Here is a 23,581-nt window from a genome sequence, read left to right as displayed (position 1 = left end):
CCAGACAAAATCACAAGGACATCTGAGATGAAGGACTCTTTTTGTTACCTCAAGCAATCTCTAAGTTCAGCTCCGGCATTGGGTCTACCTGATTATGGCAGGCCATGTCACCTATATGTCTCTGAAGGCAGGGGGGTCGCAGCGGGGGTCTTAGCCCAAGATCACGGCGGGTCTTATCCTTTGTTTAGCATCTGACATTGACATGGCCTTCTTGCAAACCCATTCATCACCCGAAGATCTACATTTTTTTTTTGTCCTCCTGTATGTGTTCACCTGGCAGCGATATGCTAATTCGGGATGAGACCGGCCGTATAGCTCTTCCAGCATCTGTCCTGCCGTTATTAGTGCGACATTTTTATGGTATTTCACATGTCGCAGATTCTGCATTCGCAATATCAAACAGGCTACACTTGTTCTATTAGATTCCTGTTTGATCTGTGCTTGCGCAAATACACAAGGACAACATGTTAAACATGATGCCTTGCCGATGCCTATTGCACTATTTCAATGTTTACAAATTGACTTTACACACATGCCACCTGTCAGAAATCTTAAATACATGCTTGTAATTGTGGACAGATTTTCTAAATGGGTAGAAGCATTTCCATGCTCAAAAGAAAATGCAACAACAGTAGTTAAAAATTCTGGCTAAAGAAATCATTCCTAGATATGGTATTCCAACATCTATTGACAGTAATAATGGCACACCCTTCGTCTCCAAAATGACACAAAAATTGTGTAAATTTTTAAGCATTGATTGGAAATTTCACATCCCCTACCATCCCCAAAGTTCTGGTGTGGTAGAAAGGATGAACAGGACAATCAAAGATAGGTTGACCAAAGCAATGATGGATACAGGTAAGAACTGGGTTCTTTGTGAAATTAGAATGACACCCAAATCTACAACCAAACTTTCACCATTTGAGATTATAATGGGACGACCATTCCCCACCCCCTGGGTAAAAGGTAACCCTGGTGTTTTCCTTACAGGTGATTTGGACCTGATTGTCGGCGATTACACGCAAGCACTCATTGAAAAACTGAACAGTGTTCATGGTAATGTCTCTGCTTCTCTCGCTCTGCCTACAGACAAGCCTACCCATTCTTTCATCCCAGGTGATACAGTGCTGGTGAAAAGTTTGAATCCCAGAAAGGTGGGGGACGCTGCCTACAGTACACCTACAACTGTAATTGCAGTGACTCGCACAGCTGTTCTCACAGATTCACAGCCACAGTGGATTCACGCCAGCCATGTAAAGATGGCACCGCAGATGACTCTGACTGCTTGAGATAATCGACCACTACTTCACAAGATCTCCTAGCCCGCACCAAGGGGCTAGTGGAGCGACACGTCTTGAAGACACCTCAAAAGGGGGCTCTTGTCGCTTTTCACCTTTTTCACATACACAAATAGGGTCAACTTTGTATTAGCTCTTTTTCCACATTTTATTTTGTGCCAACGCCTGATGACCTATGTACTGTAAATTTCATTTCTAATTGTGATTCTAGAAGTGATTTAATCCTGATCTTCTCTATAACTGTTCTATCTATTCTCTTTATCATCCTTCTTATCATCTTTGCTGACTTTACTAATTATGAATCTCTGCTTCTTTACGTTAATATCTCTTGCTATGTTAACTAATTGACATTCACAAATTCTTTTAGAATTTAAGGGGGCAACTGTTAGAATTATTTTATATATAAAGAAGTTATTTCTACTCTCTTGCTCTCTTCCTCATAGAACTGATATTAACGTGTTAAATCTTTCCTGTTGCTATCTTCCTGTCTCCTCTTGCATCTGCTCCTTAAGGTGTGAACGCTCCCACGCTCACCTTCCCATTCTCTCTTCATGTCTCTCTCCCCCTCTCTGTCTCCTTCCCCCTCTCCCCCTAACTCGAGCCAACATCTTGTGATCTGTCTCTGGACGGACACCTCTCTATCTTCCTCTCCTTTGATTCTTCAGGATCTCACCAGGACATTTACAATGGTTCATGTTCTTTGTAGTAACATATGTCTATGGCACAGGCGTTTGGTCAAACATATATAAAACCCATCTTTTGCTGTTAATAAACAGAGACCTTTCTGACAGACAACGTGTGTGTGTTTGACTGAGTCTCTCCTGGCGCCAGAGAAGCTTACCGAAGCACAGCGGACAGACCGAGCAACTCGCCTCTCCTACTACGTAACTTTAGAAAAACTTTACAACAAGCAATCAGTTACATCAGTCAGACATTGAAGATGGATCAACAGAGTCTGTGGATGGAGATTATGAAAATGAAACACTAGGTAGTGGTGATGCTGTAGAATTACACCTGCGAAATTTAATTGAAGAGAAAATTGCTTGCCTTTTATTGAAGTTGGAAAATATTGTTCACACATCAAAGGCAGTTATTGACGAGATCCTTTCTGAACTTCACTACATATTAAGTACAGTGTCTTTGCCTGTGACGAGCAGTATTGTATCGGATATATTCCAGAGCCATAAACTGCAAATTGAGAAGTCAGTAGTTGATGAACTTTCTACTCTTCTGTGCAAATCTAATCCATTGGGCATAGCTATTGCAAAAGATGGGCCTCTTGCTACTGCATATAAACGTACACAGTACTACACTTCTCATTTTGGTGTTATAGAGCCGGTCGAGTAAATACTAGATGTCCACAGAAATAGATCATTTCAATATATCCCTGTTTAACAATCTTTGCAACAGTTGCTTTCTCATAAAGATGTCCTTGAACATCTTGAAACTCCAAAAATAGACCGTTTTTTAACTGGTGTCCATGAATACAGAACTGTAAGAGACGGTGACTACTATAAACAAAATAATTTTCTGTCTGGTGAAGGTTTGAGAATATCAATTAATCTTTATGTTGACAATTTTGAGATATGTAACTCTCTTGGGACATCTCGTAAAAAGCGCAAACTCTGTGGTGTCTATTGGGTTTTAGGTAATGTTCCACCAGGTTCACATTCAACACTAGCCTTTATCTATTTAGCTGTTCTCTGCAAGTCTGATGATGTCAAAGCTTATGGCTATGAAAAAGTGTTGTATCCACTTTTGCAAGACTTGTGCATTTTAGAAAATCATGGTGTATTTATTTCTCAGGTTGGTCAGTTTGCTAAAGGTTCGTCCAGTGTGTAATAGCTGACAATCTTGCAGCTCATGGGATAAGTGGATTTGTTGAGAGTTTTTCTGCTGGGTCAATATGCAGATTTTGTACAGGTGATAAATCAGAATTTCAGACTAAGGATGTCAAGTCAGGTGCTTTCCAACTTAGAACCAGAAACATCCATGATGTTTATGTCCAGACTGCTCAGGAGAACGCAACTATTTGTTGTGGTGTCAAAAAACAGTGTGTTTTAACAGAACACCTTTCATATTTTCATGTTAACACTGGTTATAACGTAATGTTATTGTTACGACCCCTTAGTCTAGGTTTCAGGGCCGCAACAAAGAAGAAAATAAAAAAAAAGAAAAGAAATCCTTTACAACAGGATAGAGAGTGCGTGGTCTTTATTTTACACACACACAGACACACACACACACAGGAAGCTCTAGGCTTCAGGGTTGGGCCAAGGCCAAAACAATAAACAAAACTTCCCCCTATCTCCTCCCACAAGCTAACTAATCTATCAAAAAGAAAACTTTAAACAAAATACATAAACTAACCTAGCTTCCTAACTATCACAGAAAAACAGGAGAAACAGGGTTTTAAAGGAAATGGCACCCAACCCCTACTGCTTCCAACAAAAAAAAAGTATGTACAACCAAACCGAAAACTATTTACAATATTTACAACCACAGCCAAACAAAGATATAAACAAAAGAAAAAAGAAACCAATACTGTACAACCCACCAACACACCGGCGCGACTCAACAGTTTTATAATAAATAGCAAATACACTCTCCGACACAACACACACATCTCCAACTCCCAACACGCGCCTTTCCGGGTTTCACCAGCCCGGTTAAAAGGACGCGCTTCTCCACGGCCAGCCAATCCCGTCGCACGTCGCAGCACGCTTAATCAGGGCGGGACCTCCTGCAGCAGGGAGAGCGAGGGAGAGAGAGAAAGGCAGGGAGAGAGAGAAAGCAGCACCAGCAGCCACGCACGCGCACACACGTGCACCACAGCCGCACGTAACAGTTATAGTGATGTTACACTTACAAATGTAGTGAAATGCTTGTACGACTGCCATTGACCCTAAAAGAAAATTAAAGTTTACAAATAAGAAATAAATATGAATAAAAGAAATACGATAGACAATTAAATAGAAAAATTTAATTAAACTAGGAAAAATAGAACTAAAAATAAAAATAGAAATATGCTAGGAAAAATAGAACTAAAAATAAAAATAGAAATATGATGTACATAGAAATAGAAGTATACTGTACAAATTGAAATATACTGTACTGAGAAATATACTGTACAAATTGAAATATACTGTACTGGGTGTGCAAATATGCATAGAACAAAGTGTCTTTGTGCTAAGGTTATTAAAGTGTCTTTTGTGCACTGGTCCAGGATGTAAAAAAGGGCATTTAGGCCTGTATGACCCCTTTAAAATACCATTCTTAGGATGTTTACGATGGTGGCGAGGGTCATTTTCTATGCTGTGGTCTGTTGGGGCTCCAACAAAGGGGCAGCCAGAAACAGACTGGACAAGGTCATTAAAAGGGCTGGATCTGTCCTGGGGATGCAGCTGGACTCTGTTGATGTTGTGGCAAGGAGGAGGATTCTGTCTAAAATACACACAATCTTGAACAATCCTTCTCACCCCTATACAGTATTCTCCCCGAACAGAGGAGCAATTTCAGCCAGAGACTGATTATGACCAGGTGTTCTACAGAACACCATAGGAGACCTTTCCTCCCAATTGCCAATAAATTATACACCTCGTCCCTATAACGTTTACACTACGGGATACGGACATGTCATTAGTTATTGTTTAATAATACTTTATGACAGTACTGTTCCCATAACTTTAGGTTTAAATTCCAAATGCAATATCTGATTACCAGTACATTTGTGCAATATTCCTTCTTTTCACTTACACCACAGTTCAAGTGCAATATTGGCATATTGATTATTTTCAGTGCAACATGTAACCTTTTGTGCAATATTTAATTTTATTTTATTCTATTTGTAGTATTTTTCTCTTAATTTTTCTTCTTCTTTGTCTTTCGGCTGTTTCCTTTCAGGGGCCGCCACAGCGAATCATCTGCCTCCATCTAACCCTATCCTCTGCATCCTCTTCTCTCACACCAACTAACTTCATGTCCTCTCTCACTGCATCCATAAATCTCCTCTTTGGTTTTCCTCTAGACCTCCTGCCTGGCAGTTCCAACCTCAGCATCCTTCTACCGATATATTCACCATCTCTCCTCTGAACATGTCCAAACCACCTCAATCTGGCCTCTCTGACTTTATCTCCAAAACATCTAACATGGGTTGTCCCGCTGATGAACTCATTCTTAATCCTATTCATCCTTGTCACTCCCAAGGAGAACCTCAACATCTTCAGCTCTGCTACCTCCAACTCGTCCTCCTGTCTTTTCTTCAGCGCCACTGTCTCTAAGCCGTAGAGCATTGCTGGTCTCACCACTGTCCTGTACACCTTTCCTCTCATTCTCGCTGAATTTTTCTTTTAATTTTTCTTTCTTCATTTTTTTTTTCCCTTTTCTTCCCGGTAAATTAAATCAATGAAACTATATGACCAAGACAAAGAAATTTCTTTCTGGGATTAATAAAGTTCTTTGAATCTTGAATCTTTGAATCTAATGATGTGTAGTCTTTGTCTAGGTGCTAGATCAGAGCAGATGGAGGTGAGATTTAGAGAAAAAGAGAACCTATTACTAAGGAATCACTGATTTCTGTCATTTTAAACTACATTTTAGGTTTACTGAACAGAATAAAACACACTGTGAATAGATTCTTAATGGTTCTGTTCACCATCCTGTCCAGTAGAGGGCAGTGAAACACCCAACTAAAAGACAAAGGAGAAGAAGAGCTGAAGACGTTGTGCCACTTGGACGGCCTAGTTATCCAGCTAAGCTAAAACAATCTCTACATTTAGCTGTTTCTACCTGCAGTTTTACAGAGAATCTTAAATCAGATCAATTAAAAACAGCATTTGGAGAGGATTAACTCACTGATCCTGAGGTAAGTTAAAGTCTAAACACTTACTGACTGGATCCTACATAGAGCTCTGTTTAGGTAATAGTGTCCGTAGTACCAGAAAATAATAATAATAATAATAATACATTCAATTTTAATAATAATAAAAAATTAAATAAGTCATTATATATTGCTATTGTAAAATATTTTGTATTTTTCATGATGATGAATTCTATTTTCTTTCCTTAACCAGAGATAAAGAAGAACAAAAGACAAATTCTTTGTACTATGACCAGTCAAGAAGAAACTCAGACAGACCTTCACCACTGCTTAGAGTGTGGAAAGAGTTTTAGTCAAGGAAGGTATCTCACAGCACACCAGCTCATCCACAGACAAGACAAACCACATCAGTGCTCACAGTGTGAAAAGAGTTTCATTTATAAATGTCTTCTCCAACAACATGAGCGCACTCATACAGGAGAGAAGAAGCCGTATCAGTGCTCACAGTGTGAAAGAAGTTTCAATTTTAAATGTCGTCTGCAACAACATCAGCGCATTCACACAGGAGAGAAGAAGCCGCATCAGTGCTCACAGTGTGGTAAGAGTTACATTTATAAATGTCTTCTCCAACAACATCAGCGCACTCATACAGAAGAAAAGCCGTATCAGTTATCACAGTGTGGAAAGGGTTTTATTCAAAAGTATCCTCTCAAGAAAGATCAGCGCATTCACACAGGAGACAAACCGTTTCACTGTTCACAGTGTGGGAAGGGTTATAATCATAAGCATTCTCTCAAGCAACATCAGCGCAGTCACACTGGAGACAAACCGTTTCACTGTTCACAGTGTGGAAAGAGTTTTACTCAAAGCAGCACTCTCAAGCAACATCAGCGCATTCACACTGGAGACAAACCGTTTCACTGTTCACAGTGTGGGAAGGGTTATAATCATAAGCATTCTCTCAAGCAACATCAGCGCAGTCACACTGGAGACAAACCGTTTCACTGTTCACAGTGTGGAAAGAGTTTTACTCAAAGCAGCACTCTCAAGCAACATCAGCGCATTCACACTGGAGACAAACCGTTTTACTGTTCACAGTGTGGGAAGAGTTTTACTCAAAGCAGCACTCTTCTGCAACATCAGCGTATTCACACTGGGGAGAAGCCATATTACTGCTCAGAGTGTGGGAAAAGTTTAAGAAATTTGAGGAATTTCCAAGAACATCAGCGCATTCACACTGGAGACAAACCGTTTCACTGTTCACAGTGTGGAAAGAGTTTTTCTCGAAAGGTCTTTCTTCTGCAACATCAGCGCATTCACACTGGAGACAGACCGTTTCACTGTTCACAGTGTGGAAAGAGTTTTTCTCAAAGCGGCACTCTCCTGAAACATCAGCGCATTCACACTGGGGAGAAGCCATATTACTGCACAGAGTGTGGGAAGAGTTTTAGTAATTTGGGGAATTTACAGCAACATCAGCGCATTCACACTGGAATCAGACCATTTCACTGTTCACAGTGTGGAAAGAGTTTTACTCAAAGCGGCACTCTCCTGAAACATCAGCGTATTCACACTGAAAAGAAGCCATATTACTGCTCCATGTGTGGAAAGATTTTTTCTCGAATCAGCTCTTTTAATACGCATCTACGTACGCATACTGAAGGAGAGGAAAAAAAGGATTCTAAAGGTACAGATGAAGCATTTTTAAACAGTCGGCTGATCTGTGAAGGTCGTTGAACTATCTGTGACAGTTCCTTGAATTGTCCGTGCATGGAACGTGATCTTCCGCGATGATGCAGTGAACAAAGCCCCGCCCCATAAACGCCCATTTGCGTTGTTTTAATAAAATGGTTGCAGTGCTGTATAATCCCCCCAGTTGGTGCAGTGACTGATTCAGTTAACTGCAGCTCTTGCATTATTATTACATATTTTCATGATTAAATTAAGTTTGTAATCTTGGTGATCTATACAGTACAGAGTACCGGTCCCTAACTATGCTTTAATGCTCAGACTTTTCATGCATACGACATCGGGCCACTGCCACTCATATACTTTCAAAATAATAATATAAAAACATTTGAATGTCAGCCGAAATGTATTTTAATTCTGCACCAGTATATCTTACATAAATAAATAACTCAGCTAAGTATGAGTTATACACACAAGAAAAATTCTGGGTTATTTTTACTACCCGAATGCTGGGTTGCCTCTGTTGGGTGATTTTTCTGGGTATTTACTGTGAATTGGGTTCTTTAATTCAACCCAGCTTTGCTGGATTGACATTGGGTTAGCTAGTGACAGCTAACAGCACAGACAAGACCGCCCCTCCCCCAAAGATCACTGGTGTATTCAGTGGCTGATTAAACTTTGTGTCTTTTTTTTTTTCGGCCACTGGCTAATGACTAAATTAGTTCACAGCATGTAACATTGCTAATGTTACACTCAACCTTTCAGCCTGGTCTGTGCTATAGCATGCTAGTTTATCTGACACTGGCTGCTAGCTAGCCAAACCAAAGATCTCACCTGTGTATGAAAGAAACTGCAAAACTGTCTGAGCTTTTTAGCTTTCGTTGAAGAACAATTGCAGGGTGTATGAAAATGGTAAAGTGATGAATGAAAGCTAAACTGTTAACTGTAGTGCCAGCATGATGCTAGCATTTAGCTAGGTTGCTAGTGTTAGCAACCACATTAACATTATACCTTTATTAATCTCAGTGCTTTAGTCAATAAAAAGCTGGAAACACTAATCTTTTTACAAATATGCATACCTGCTAACAATCCCAATTTTTCCATAAACTTTTACTTTCTTTAGTTTCTTTCTTTCTAAGTTTGGAATCAACACCGTGGAATATCTCCAGCAGGCTGAAGTGTTAAGGCCGTACCCTACATCCTGAGGTTGAGAGATAATGACCAGCACTGCTCCCAGGCATTAGTGCTTCTGAGTATTAGTATCGTAATGATGTTGTTGTTGAACTTGTTCTGTATTATCAGATCTTGTGCTTTTGAAAAATAAATATAATTTTTTTTTCTATGATTTGTACATTTAATTGGGTGTTGTTTATTGCATATATATATATATATATATATATATATATATATATATATATATATATATATATTTTATATATATATATATATATATATATATATATATAGTTTGCTGAACTTAGAGTTCTTTTTTTTGTAATAGACCAGTATATCAAAGTAATTTAACTGTTTAAAATGTTTTACCCCTAGACATATAAATTTGTAAGGTAGAATTAACCCAACATTTCAGTTAATAGAATGGATAAGTAGAATAGTTCTGGGTAAAACGTTTGACCAACTTAGGTAGTAGAATTACCCTGCATTATAGTTATATATGATCTAGCATTTGGATTGAATATTTTACCGATCTTGCTGGGTTAAACAAATAACCCATTTTGCTGGGTTAAATTAACCCAGCATGTAGTTGGTCCAATATTTACCCAGCAGCTGGGTTAAAAACACCCAGTATTTTTTAGGGTGTAGTATTTTAATCTTATGAGAGTTCATGAGTAGTTAAGAGTGTTTTTTTTTGCTTGAACATAGTGTGGTACAATGTATAGCATATTAACACAATGCAACTTTACACCTGTGGACAAACAGACGCACATTCACAGTCAGCGAACCCCACAACTTCCCATGTGGCGAAATGGTTAAAGCCGCTGTATTGCAAGACGATCCAGTTTCATTTTGTTTTACGCAGTTTCATGTGGTGTGTGTGAGAGGGGGAGAGAGCTTATATTGTGGATTACTACTACTACTACTGCTGCTAGTAATAATAATAATTGTCGAATGTAAATTAAGGCGGCATGGTGGTATACACCACGTTCCAAATTATTATTCAATTCAATTCAATTTTCTATCTTTTAACAATGGTCATTGTCTCAAAGCAGCTTCACAAAAATGTAAAAAAGAATTTAGAAAAGAAAATATTTGGAAGTGTGTATGTGTGAGAAAAATGTGTCGAGATAATAATAAGATGAATGAATGATGAATGAAATGTCTCTGATGAGCAAGCCAAGGGTGACGGCGACGGTGGCAACGAAAAACTCCCTGTGATGGCAATAGGAAGAAACCTTGAGAGGAACCAGACTCAATCAGGGAACCCATCCTCATTTGCGTGATAAACAGATAAAAATAACATAATGTGTGTTGTGCAGATAAAAGTCCAATGTAACAGAAGTTATTTAAATTAACATGAAGTCCATTTCAGCACAGGAAGTCCAGTTCAGAGTCAGTAGGTGCAGAGGGCAGATGGGGTCTGGGTCACTGGAAGCACAGGAGCAGCATGCGTTGCTCCAACCATTATAAAGCAGAATCCAGCTGGAGCTGGTCCTTCTCTTGATGCCTCAGAAACCTCACAGGGTTGGCCTTTGTGTACTGAAGCTGGCACAATCTCCCGATGCTTTGGGATGGGAAGAAAAATACAAAACAGATGAAGAGAAGTAGCGTAGTTGCCATTCAGGATAGGTGTACTTGAGTATGAGGTTATGGGATGAGTTACGTGTATGCCAGATTTAAGAGATTCGTCTTGAGACTACTTTTGAATTGGAAAACCGTATCTGCTCCCCGAACACTGTCTGGAAGGCTATTCCAAATCTTTAGAGCTAAAGATGAAAATGCCCTACCCTCTTTTGTAGATTTTGAAATTCTGGGAACTACCAGAAGTCTGGAGTTTTGTGATCTTAAGGAGCATGGTGGATTGTACCATATCAGAAGACTGGTTAGGTATGTGGGAGCTAAACCATTTAAGGCCTTGTATGTAAGTATTTTCTGGATCTATTGAGAACCCTGGCGGCTGCATTTTGGACTAACTGTAGCTTGTTTATTGAGGATGCAGGACAACCACCTAGTAATGCATTACAATAGTCCAGTCTGGAGGTCATGAATGCATGAACTAGCATTTCTGCATCAGATACGCTGCTCCTAATTTTGGCAATATTTCTAAGATGAAAAAATGCTGTTTTTGTGATATTGGAAATATGATTTTCAAAGGACAAGTTACTAATATCACGCCCAGGTCTTTTACTGTTGAGCTAGTAGTAACAGTACATCCTTCTAAACACAGGCTGAATTGTGAAAGCTGTTGTGTGCTGGTTTTTGGGCCGATAAGTAATATCTCTGTCTTATATTAATTTAGTAAAAGAAAGTTATTGGTCACTCAGTCTTTTATGTCCTGGACATACTCAGTTAATCTAGACAATTTGGGTATTTCATCTGGTCTTGTTGAGATATATAATTGGGTATCATCAGTATAACAATTGATACTAATCCCATGTCTTCTAATGATGTTATCCAAGGGAAGCATGTATATTGAGAACAGCAGAGGTCCTATAACTGACCCTTGTGGGACCCCATATTTCACTGGCATTACAACAGATGGTTCTCCATTCAGATCTACAAAATGGTATCAATCAGACAGGTATGATCTAAACCATTTTAATGCCTGCCCCTGAATACCTATATGATTTCGTAGGCGATGTATGAGAATATTATGATCTGTAGTGTCGAATGCAGCACTAAGATCAAGTAAGACTAGTATTGAGAAGCAGCCTTGGTCTGAAGCTATCTTAACTAGAGCAGTTTCTGTACTATGATGGGGCCTAAAACCTGACTGAAATTCTTCAAGGATGTTGTTTCTCTGCAAGATTGTGCATATTTAAGCTGATACTACTTTTCTAATATTTTTAAAATGAACGGAAGGTTTGAAATCGGTCTGTAATTTTTTATTTCATCCGCGTGCCTCTGTACTAAATAAGAACCTGGGATTATGCAAATTGGATGAACATTAAATGTTTGGTTTTTAAATTAAACTCATGGTATTGTGTCTCAGGGCTCTTTGGATCATTAATCTCAGACATGTGTGATAATCAGTTTGCCAGATAAGGCCAATTAAAGGAAAAGTACTGAAGAAGGTTGTTCCACAATATTAAGCAGGCCACAGGTTTCAAGCAATATGGGAAAGAAAAACGATCTCTGCTGACGAAAAGCATCAAATATTGCAATGCCTTGGACACATTAAACATTAGATATTTCATAAAAACTTAAGCGTGATCATCGTACTGTAAGGACATTAGTGGCTGATTCAGCGACAGATTCAGTTTTCAGTTTATCCCTGTGGAACACCAAACTCCATTAGAGAACAAGCAGAATAATTACCATTTAAGTCTACATACTGATACCGATCGGTCAAATAGGATCTGAGCCAGGAGAGGGCTGTACCTTTAATTCCTTCTACATTTTCTAATCTGTGAAGAAGAATACTATGATCAATGGTGTCAAAAGCTGCACTGAGGTCGAGTAATACAAGCATGGTTACACAACCTTGACCAGAGGCCAATAGGAGGTCATTTACTACTTTAACGTGTGCTGTCTCTGTGCTGTGATGAGGCCGAAATCCTGACTGATACAGTTCATGTATGCCATTTCTATGTAGATATGAGCATAGCTGCTCCGCTACTATCTTTTCCAGAATCTTAGAGATAAAGGGGAAGTTTGATATTGACCTGTAATTGGACAGCTGACAGGGGTCGAGGTCAGGTTTCTTAATAATCGGTTTAATAACTGCTAATTTAAAAGATTTTGGAACATAACCAATGCTAAGTAAAGAATTAATTATTCTCAACAGCGGTTCTGTTATTGCTGGTACTATCTGTTTAAGAAAATGTGTTGGTATAGGATCTAATATACAGGTTAATGAATTTGCAGTAGAGATGAGTAAAATTAGTTTATTCTCTTCAAGGGGAGTAAAGTATTCTAGGTTCTGATCTGACATGGCTAGATTAACATCTGCATCAATTTCATTGTTCGGTTTCAAAACCTCAATTTTATGCCTAATATTTACAATTTTGTTATTAAAAAAGTTCATGAAGTCCTCACTATTACACTCATTCTGGATAATTTGGCTAGAGCATTAAATAAAAATCTATATTTAATATCTATATTTAAATCTATATTCTATTTTCTATAAGAGTGGAGAGATATGTTGATCTAGCTACACTAAGAGCTTTTCTATAGTTCAGGATGCTCTCCTTACATGCTATTTGAAATACTAACAATTTAGTTTGACGTCATTTACGTTCTAATTTCCGAGCGGTCTGTTTTAAAGAGCGTGTATGATCGTTATACCAGGGAGCGAGTTTCTTATCTCTAATAATTTTTTTTTAAATCGCTACATTATCTAAGGTATAGTGAAATGTCGACTCTAAATATTCAGTCGCCTGATCGAGTTCTGTGGGGTCAGATGGTGAACTAATCAAAATTGGTAATGCTGGAAGATTACTGATAAAACTCTGTGTGGTAGTTCATGTGAATGTATGTTTATTACAGTAGCGCGGCGCTGTGCGTACGTTATTACTATGACACACTTGAATTGAGACAAGATAGTGATCTGATATAACTTCAGACAATGGACTTGTAAATAATTTTCTTATACTTAATCTTAATCTCATACTTAATGTTAATAAATCTAAAGTGTGACCTGCTTTATGAGTGGGTCCTACTACACACTGATTTACTCCTACTGAGTCCAGTATGGACATAAATGCTGTTCTCAGAGGGTCTTCTGGGTTTTCAAAATGAATATTAAAATCTCCAGCAATTAACACTTTGTCTACAGAAACGACTAGGTTTCAGAGGAAATCTGCAAATTCACTAAGAAATTCAGAGTACGGCCCTGGAGGTCTGTAAATGACAATTAGTGGGATCGACTGAGCTGACTTAATATTTGTAGCTACATTTGTTATGTTACTATAAAGAACTTCAAATAAATTAAATTTGTATCCGTTTTTTTGTATAATAGTCAAATTATTATTGTGAATAACTGTGAGGCCTCCTCCTCTACCGAGGCTGGTGTATGTAGCTACATTATATTCAGGAGGACCAGCTTCAAATTCAAATTCAAATTTTATTTGTCACATACACAGTCATACACAGTACGATATGCAGTGAAATGCTTAGGCAACTGCTCATGACCTAAAATAGAAGACTAATATGAGAATTAAAATATAGGGTAAATAAAACTAGAAAAGAATAAAATAAAATATAAAAACTAAAGTAAAAAAAATAAATAAATAACTGTTAGACAAAAATACACAATATAGAAAATATTTGAAGAATGTATAATGAAATATAAAACAATAAGAGCAGCTGAACGGGTAGGTATATTTATGTAATTTTTGTATGGAATAGTAGTTGTACTGGTAAAGTAATGTCCACTGTTTGTGCAATTCACATATTTAAAGTGTCTAGTGCCGTGCAAAAAATGCTTAAAAAGTGATTTATGTAAAGTGACTTGTGACCACCAGGTGTAGTTGTGCAGTGGCCACTAGTGTAAACAAATGTCCAGAATGTCCAGTGTATGTGTGTAAAGACCATATGTGTGTCAGTACTATGTGGTGGTGTGATTGAGAGACCGTATCGCCTGTGGGAAGAAGCTCCTCCTCAGTCTCTCTGTGTTGGCCTTCAGGGAGCGGAATCGCTTTCCTGACCTCAACAGAGAGAACAGTCCATTGTTGGGATGGCTGAGGTCCTTCACGATCTTCCTGGCCTTGGTCCAGCACCGCCTGCTGTAGATTGAGTGCAGGTCAGGGAGCTTGGTGCGGATAATGCGCTCAGCTGATCGCACCACCCTCTGTAGAGCTCGTCTGTCCTGCATGGTGCTGTTCCTGAACCAGGTTGAGATATTTCCCATCAGGATGCTCATTATGGTGCAGGAGTAAAAGTTCCTGAGCACCTTGGAGGGCAGTTGGAAGTCTCTCAAGCGTCTGAGGTGGTAGAGACGCTGCCGGGCCTTTTTCACCACGGTGTTGATGTGACAGGACCATGACAGGTCCTGCGTGATGTGAACACCGAGGTATTTGAAACTGTCCACTCTCTCCACCGGGCTCTCGTTGATGACGGGGGTCTGGTAGTTCCTCTCCCGCTTAGTGCTGAAGTCCACTATCAGCTCCTTTGTCTTACTGACGTTTAGAAGGAGGTTGTTCCTCTGGCACCAGTTCTCCAGATTCCTAATCTTCTTCAGGTAGGCCGTCTCGTTGTTATCAGAGATCAGGCCCACCACGACGGTGTCGTCAGCAAACTTAATGATGGTGGTGGAGCTGGTAGTGGCCACACAGTCATATGTGTACAAAGAGTACAGCAGGGGGCTCAGAACACACCCCTGGGGGGCTCCAGTGCTGAGAGTGATGGAGGCTGAGACATGTCCGCCCATCCTTACTGCCTGTGGTCTGCCAGTTAGGAAGTTGGAGATCCACTGACACGTAGATGAGCTGAGTCCCAGGTGCTCCAGCTTGGTGGTGAGTGTGTAGGGAATTATGGTATTAAATGCAGAGCTGTAGTCGATGAAGAGCATTTTAACATAATTCCCCCTCCGAGTGTCCAGGTGAGTGAGTGATGTGTGGAGTAGATGAGAGATGGCATCGTCTGTGGAACGATTTGGACGGTATGCGAACTGTAGTGGGTCCAGTGTGTCGGGTAGTGAAGAAATGATGAAGTCTCTGACCAGGCGTTCAAAGCATTTTATCACTACTGAGGTGAGGGCTACAGGGCGATAGTTGAGTGAAGCAGGATGTGGTTTCTTTGGGACAGGAACAATGATGGACTCTTTGAAGCACAGGTGCTCTTAGTGAACACAGGTGCTAGCTGGTCTGCCCAGGCTCTAAGAATACGACCTGAGATGCCGTCTGGTCCTGCTGCTTTCCTGGTGTTCACTCTCTTGAAGGCTCTCCTCACGTCATGCTCTGTGATGATGAACGTGCTTCCGGTGCTGGCAGTGACTTCCTGTCTGCAGCCGTTAGCGCTGCTAGCATTAGCATCGCTAGCGTCTTTAGCTGCAGCCTCGAAGCGAGCATAGAAAGTGTTCAGCTCATCTGCCAGAGTCACGTCCGTGTTCGTCATACCGGATGTTGGTGCTTTATAATCCGTTATTGTCCTTAGTCCCTGCCACAGGCTCCTAGAGTCACTCTGTTGGAGTTGTGACTCTAGTTTTCTCCCGTAGCGCTGCTTCGCCTCTTTCACCGCCTTCCGGACGCTGTATGAAGCAGCCTTGTACGGTTCCATGTCCCCCGACGCGAGTCCCGTGTTGTAAGCAGCGGTGCGAGATTTCAGAGCATCGCGGATGGTTTTATCCACCCACGGCTTCTGGTTGGGAAACGTTTTAATAGTCTTTTTCTCCACGGTATCATCCGCTAGTTTCCCAATGAATCCCACAACCGCTTCCGTAAACACGCTGACGTCATCATCGGAGCTGTTTCGGAACATGTCCAGCTGTTTCGGAACCTGTTTCAGCCTTTGTTTGTATTTTGGCATGAGGAAGATGGCGGCGTGGTCGGATTTGCCAAACGGAGGGCGAGATTGTGCCTTGTAAACGTCCTTGACCGTTGTATAACAATGATCCAGTGTCCTTTCGCCCCTGGTGGGGCAGGTGATATGCTGATAAAAGTTCCGCGCTGCGCGTTTGAGGTTAGCACTGTTAAAGTCCCCCGCCACAATAAGCGCAGCGTCCCGGTGTTGTGTTTGGTGCTGTGTGGGTGCCTCATGCAGCTCGCATAAGGCAGTGTTCGTGTCCGCTTGTGGTGGAATATAAACGGCACTGATTATGACCGATGTAAACTCCCGAGGTAGATAAAAAGGACGACACATGATGGACAGTAGTTCCAGATTTGGTGTGCAGGAGCGTGTGAGAGGAACAACGCTCGCGCTGTTGCACCAGCTGCTGTTCATCGAGTTTGTTTTCCAGTGACTGGACGTTGGCGAGCAGGATGCTAGGCAGAGGTGTGCGGTGTGCACGGGCTCTCAGCCTGTTCCTGACGCTGGCTCGTTTCCCTCGGGGCCGCCGCTTCACTATCATATAGTGTAGTGGGTGTGAAGGAGTGTCAAGTATTGACCTTATTTTGGACAATGTTCTCCCCTCCAACACCTTGTTGAATGAGTCCAATTCCATTCTTACAACTTGACTGGCCTTCTTAATGATCTTGCCGAGTCTGTTAATGTCCATGACCCTCAGGCTGCTGCCCCAGCAGACAACAGCATACATGATGGCACTGACCACCACAGACTCGTAGAACATCCGCAGCATCGTCCGGCAGATGTTGAAGGACCTTAGTCGTCTCAGAAAATAGAGACGGCTCTGACCCTTCCTGTAAACGATGTCCACATGTTTAGTCCAGTCCAGTTTTTTGTCCAAGTACACTCCCAGGTATTTGTACTCCTCCACCCTGTCCACACCAACACCCAGAATGTTGACCGGGGTCGCTGGCACTTTGGTCCTCCTCAGGTCCACTACCAACTCCTTTGTTTTTGCCACATTAAGCTGAAGATGGTTCTCCTTGCTCCAAGTGACAAAATTGTCCACCACAGTTCTGTATTCACACTCGTCACCATCAGTGATCCATCCAACTACTGCTGAGTCATCAGAAAACCCCTGAAGGTGGCAGGTCTCTGTGCAGTAGCTGAAGTCTGTGGTGTAGAGATTAAAAAGGAAAGGAAAGAGAACAGTTCCTTGCGGTGCCCCGGTGTTGCTAATCACTCTGTCTGACACACAGCTCTTTAAGCGCACATACTGTGGTCTGCCAGTCAGATAATCCACAATCCAGGATACCAGTAGGGCATCCACCTGCATCGTTGTTAATTTATTACCCAGCAGATCCGGACGGATGGTGTTAAACGCACTGGAGAAATCAAAGAACATGATCCTCACAGTGCTTGCTGGCTTATCAAGGTGGGTGTAAACTCGGTTGAGCAGGTAGATGATGGCGTCATCCACTCCTAGGCGGGGCTGGTAGGCGAACTAAAGCGGATCCATAAGTGGTTGGACCATAGGCCGGAGCTGCTCCAGGATGAGTCTCTCCAGGGTTTTCATGATATGTGACGTTAATGCCACTGGTCTGTAATCCTTAGGGTCACTGGGCCACGACGTCTTCGGTACAGGGACTAGGCATGATGTTTTCCACAGCACAGGGACTCTCCGAAGGCTGAGGCTCATGTTGAAAATATACTGGAGTACTCCACTAAGCTGTAAGGCACAGGTCTTCAGGATCCTGGGGCTCACACCATCAGGGCCTGGAGACTTGCCAGCATGAAGTCTCTTCAGCTGCCTTTCAACCTGTGCAGCAGTGATGTTTATTAGAGAGGTGTCATGTAGTGGAGGTGTGAGAGTGTTACTCTGGAGAGTGCAGTCAGACAGGGTGTCTGGGGCTAAGGTGTTAGCAAGGCATTCAAGTGGTGTCGAGGGGGGGTGAGAAGCAGAAAGTTGTAGAGGGGCCAACGGAGGGGGTGCGAACTGCAGTGATGCTGTTGTGGTGAGAGCAATTGGGGTCAGCATTTGGGTGTGCACTGGTGTGACTATGTCAAATCTGTTAAAAAACAGATTCAGCTCATTAGCCCATTCCTCATTGCCCTTCACTCCATCACCACTGTAAGGTTTGTAACCTGTGATGGTCCTCATGCCACTCCACACCTCTCTGATGTTATTGTGTTGAAGTTTCCTCTTCAACTTTCTTCTGTAAGCCTCCTTGGCCTCCCTGATCTTTGATTTCAGCTTCCGCTGTATTTCCCGCACCTCTTCCCTGTTTCCAGCCTTGAAGGCCATCTTTTTGACATTCAGTAGGGTTTTCATGTCCTTTGTTATCCATGGCTTGTTGTTTGGGTAACAGCAGACAGTCCTTGCTGGGACAATGGTGTCCACACAAAAGTTAATGTATCCCGTGACACACTCAGTAAGACCGTCAACGTTGTCATCGTGTGGTTCACAAAGTGCCTGCCAGTCTGTCACCTCGAAGCAGTCCTGTAGTGTCATATTGGCCTCATCTGTCCATCTCCTCACTATTTTTGGAGTAGCTGGCAAACTCTTCACAACAGGCACATAGCAGGGTGAGAGGTGAATCAAGTTGTGATCAGACCTACCCAGTGGGGGGAGGGGGGAAGAGCTGTAAGCACCCTTAACATTAGCATACAGCAGGTATAATGTCCTTCCTTCCCTGGTAGGGCAGTTCACAAACTGGGTGAAAGTAGAAAGTGTCCTATTCATATTCACGTGGTTGAAATCACCCGAAATAGCAATGAATGCATTCGGATGCTGAGTCTGTAACCGGGCTATTGCAGAGTAAATGACGTCACATGCTGTGTTCGGGTTTGCAGAGGGGGGAACATAAACAGCCACCATGATTACATGTGAAAACTCCCTGGGTAGATAATATGGGCGAAGTCCGACAGCACACAGTTCAACATCCGAGCAGCAGATGCGCTCTTTAACAGTGATGTGAGCTGGGTTACACCACCGTTTATTCACGAGCACAGCCAGCCCTCCCCCTTTGCGCTTACCGCTCGCTGCACAGTCTCTGTCAGCCCGAACCGTGTGGAAGCCGCTGATCATAGTATTAACATCAGGAATATCCTGGTGCAGCCATGTCTCTGTGAAGCACATTAAACTGCACTCCCGATACTCCCTCTGGCTCTGTGTTAGCGCCGTCAGTTCATCTATCTTATTTCCCAGTGATCTTACATTCCCCATAGTGATTGTAGGGAGACACGGCTTATAAGTTTTTTCTGTAAGCCTTCGTTGTCTCAAAGCCTCCCTCTTCCTCTGTAGCTTTTTATTTCCTCTGCATCCTCTGTGTGTCTTACGCCGAATTTCCACAGGGATTTCCTCCGGTTTTGGAGCTAAAGCGGCTGGCTTCAGGTCAATCAGCTGATCTATGGTGTAAACAATGCGCACTGCTTTGAGTTGTTGCGCCACTGCGCTGAGAAGTTGAGCTGCGACGAACATAAGCACCAAAACCTTTTTAACCCACATGTTGACGTGCCGAAAAAACAATATGCGGTTTTACGAAACACAAAAAAGCAAACACGAATTAGCAGAATAAAAAAAAAGAAGAAATAGAATAAGAAATAGAGGAAAATAGTATTAGAAGTTCAGGAGCGTTTGTAATAGGCAGCACACGACTTCGCGCATGCGCACTAACAATGTCGCCACGTCTCATTGGGATTGGACCAGAGCATCGCCTTCACTAATTTAAACACTTTGGAAAAGTTATTCTTGCTAACCTTTGACTGAAGAAGGCGTATATCATTAACTCCAGCATGTACCACTATCTTAGAGAACCTATGCCGTCCTAGAACCCTAAGATTACCTGCTATGTCCGGTGTTCTGGCTCCCGGGATACACCTAACCACTGCCGCTGGTGCCCCTACAGGCCTGGCTAATTTCACATGTCTCAGTATAGAGTCTCCTATAACCAGAGCTCTTTCAGGTTTCTCAGCAGGTGCATCACTGAGGAGAGCAAACCTGTTGGACACATGAAGCGCAGAAGAGGTCTGCTTTTAGGGGTCTAATAAGAAATTGGGACACATCCGGCAGATTACTTGTGAATCTGTCTTTAGTAGTCGGATTCCCTTTCAAAAAATCGATAACGTTTTCTCCACACATACCGCTTGAAGATGGCGGCACCCTGTGGTGTGCTGAAGTTTTGGAGCGGACAAGGGTTTTGGATCGTGTTTAATTTAAAGGCTTTCAATCACATTCACTATAAAATGTATGAAATATTCAATTCAATTCAATTTTATTTGTATAGCGCTTTTAACGATTTACATCATCACAAAGCAGCTTTACACACTCAAAAGAACTAAGTTTGTATGAAATGTGAATGTGTATGAATCAAAATGATATGATTGTCCCTGATTGTCCCTGATGAGCAAGCCTAGGACGACGGCGACAGTGGCAAGGAAAAACTCCCTGAGATGGTAATAGGAAGAAACCTTGAGAGGAACCAGACTCAACAGGGAACCCATCCTCATCTGGGTGAAAACAGATAGCAGGGATTGATGTGCATAATAATATGCGAGACTGAAAGTTCAATATAAGAGGAGATGTGTAAGATTAAAGTCCAGTTTGTTCCTGAAGGCTCAGGTAGACTGTGAAAAATTTCAGTCCTGAACTATTGAGCGACTGAAGTCACAGGTCCTCAGAGAACAGCTGTCTGCAGCAGTCGAGGACAGGACCACCTTCATGGAAAAGTGGAACCAACCCCAGTCACCACACGCATTCCAGGCAGACCACACGGGGGCATCCATGTGATAAGATCTCCAACCAGAAGCAGGACTCCAGGATGGGTTAGAGAGGTCCAGCGGGCAGAGGGGGTCTGGATCACTGGCAGCTCAGGAGCGACATGTATAGCTCGACAGAGAGATAGGTAGAGGAAAAAGGAGAGAGGGAGAGAGAGAGGAAAGAGCAGAAAAGGAGAGAGCAAGGAGATGGAGAAATAACAGTTAGGTATGGTCACAGTCGAACAATGTAAAAAGTGAATGTATATTTAGTGCAGAGTGCAAGCAGAGACTCCGGCAGGACTAACTATGACAGCATAACTAAAAAGGGAGAGCCAGAAGGAAACACAAACATGAGGGCTTCCAGAGATGTAAGGCAACCAATCACCTCACCGTCAACAAACCTGAGTGATCAATGAGAGTGGGGAAGACAGCATCCAAACATACCAGTTCACCTAATACTCTACGTCCATGAGTCCCCCAGATCTGCTGCTTTACCTAAGACTAATTTATTTATAAAAATGCTTGGCTAAATAAATAGGTTTTTAGCCTGGACTTAAACACTGAGACTGTGTCTGAGTCCCGAACACTATTTGGAAGACTATTCCATAACTTTGGGGCTTTGTAAGAAAAAGCTCTGCCCCCTGCTGTAGTTTTAATAATACGCGGTACTGACAAGCAGCCTGCATCCTTTGATCGAAGTAGGCGTGGCGGATTGTAAGACACTAGCAGTTCATTCAGATACTGCGGCGCGAGACCATTTAATGCTTTATACGTCAAGAGTAGTATTTTAAAATCGATGCGAAATTTCACAGGAAGCCAATGCAATATATATAAGATAGGGGTTATGTGCTCATATCTTCTGGTTCGAGTGAGGACTCTCGCTGCTGCATTCTGGACTAATTGAAGCTTGTTTAAGCTTGTTTCTAGCTGCTTGTGGTCCTATGACTAGAACTTCTGTCTTATCAGGATTAAGCAGAAGGAAATTAATTAGCATCCAATCTCTTATGTCCTGCACACATTGCTCAACTTTAGTAAGCTGGTTTTTCTCATCTGGTTTTGCTGAAATGTATACTTGTGTGTCATTAGCATAACAATGAAAACTAATACCATGTTTACGAATTATGTTGCCTAGAGGAAGCATGTAAAGGGAAAAAAGCAGTGGGCCTAAAACAGAACCCTGTGGAACACCAAACTCAACTTGAGAACATAAGGAATGGTCACCATCTAAATCTACAAACTGATAACGATCAGTCAAATAGGATCTGAGCCATAAGAGGGCCGTTCCCTTAATTCCTACTACATTTTCTAATCTGTAAAGGAGAATATTATGATCAATAGTGTCAAAAGCTGCACTGAGGTCGAGTAACACAAGTATAGTGACACAACCCTAATCAGAGGCCACTAGGAGGTCATTTACTACTTTAATGAGTGCTGTCTCTGTGCTGTGATGAGGCCTAAATCCTGACTGATACAATTCATGTATGCTATTCCTATGTAGATATGAACATAGCTGTTGTGATACTACCTTTTCCAGAAATTTTGAAATAAACGGGAGGTTTGATATGGGCCTGTAATTGGAAAGCTGACAGGGGTCAAGGTCAGGTTTTTTGATTAGTGGTTTAATAACTGCTAATTTAAGGGATTTAGGGACATACCCACTGCTGAGTGAACAGTTAATTACTTTTAACAGGGGTTCTGTTATTGCTGGAACTATCTGCTTGAGAAAATGTGTCGGTATCGGATCTAATTCACAGGTTGACGATTTTGAAGAGGAGATGAGTGAAATTAGTTCACTCGCTTCAAGGGGAGTAAAGTATTCTAGGTTCTGATGTGATGTGATTAATTTATCATCTGTATCACTTAAATTGTCTGGTTTTAAAGCCTGAATTTTTTGCCTAATATTTATGATTTTGTTATTGAAAAAGTTCATGAAATCCTCACTACTGTATGTTGTTGTTGTGGAGATTTCTGCAGTGGTCTTGTTTTTAGTTAATTTAGCACTGAGAGCTCTTCTATAGTTCAGGATGCTCTCCTTCCATGCTATTTGGAAAACTAACAATTTAGTTTGACGCCATTTGCGTTCTAATTTCCGAGCGGTTTGTTTTAGAGTGCGTGTGTGATCGTTATACCAAGGAGCAAGTTTCTTATCTCTAATCATTTTTCTTTTAACTGGAGCTACATTATCTAAGCTATGACGAAGTGTTGACTCTAGATATTCGGTCGCTTGATCGAGTTCTGTGAAATCAGATGGCGATCCAATCAAAGTTGATAATTCTGGAAGATGATCGATAAAGCCCTGTGTGGTATTTGATGTGAATGTACGTTTAAGGCAGTAGCGCGGTGCTGTGCGTACATTATTACTATGAGATACTTTAATCGAGACAAGACAGTGATCTGA

General features: G+C 41.6%; 1 protein-coding gene across 1 annotated transcript in view; it reads left to right on the top strand.

The window, feature by feature from the left end:
* LOC128523267 (zinc finger protein 850-like) overlaps positions 1-23,581 on the top strand; it is a 91,977-nt gene that overhangs the window by 26,824 nt on the left and 41,572 nt on the right. The window contains exon 2 of the mRNA XM_053495668.1: positions 6,371-7,705. Coding sequence (XP_053351643.1) covers positions 6,406-7,705 — 1,300 coding nt within the window. The 5' untranslated portion in view covers positions 6,371-6,405. The remainder of the gene's footprint in view (positions 1-6,370; positions 7,706-23,581) is intronic.

This window comes from Clarias gariepinus, chromosome 1 (genome assembly GCF_024256425.1).
Source record: "Clarias gariepinus isolate MV-2021 ecotype Netherlands chromosome 1, CGAR_prim_01v2, whole genome shotgun sequence".
Taxonomy (NCBI): domain Eukaryota; kingdom Metazoa; phylum Chordata; class Actinopteri; order Siluriformes; family Clariidae; genus Clarias; species Clarias gariepinus.
The sequence above is the reverse complement of the archived record's forward strand: the minus strand, read 5'-3'. Positions and strand labels throughout refer to the sequence as shown.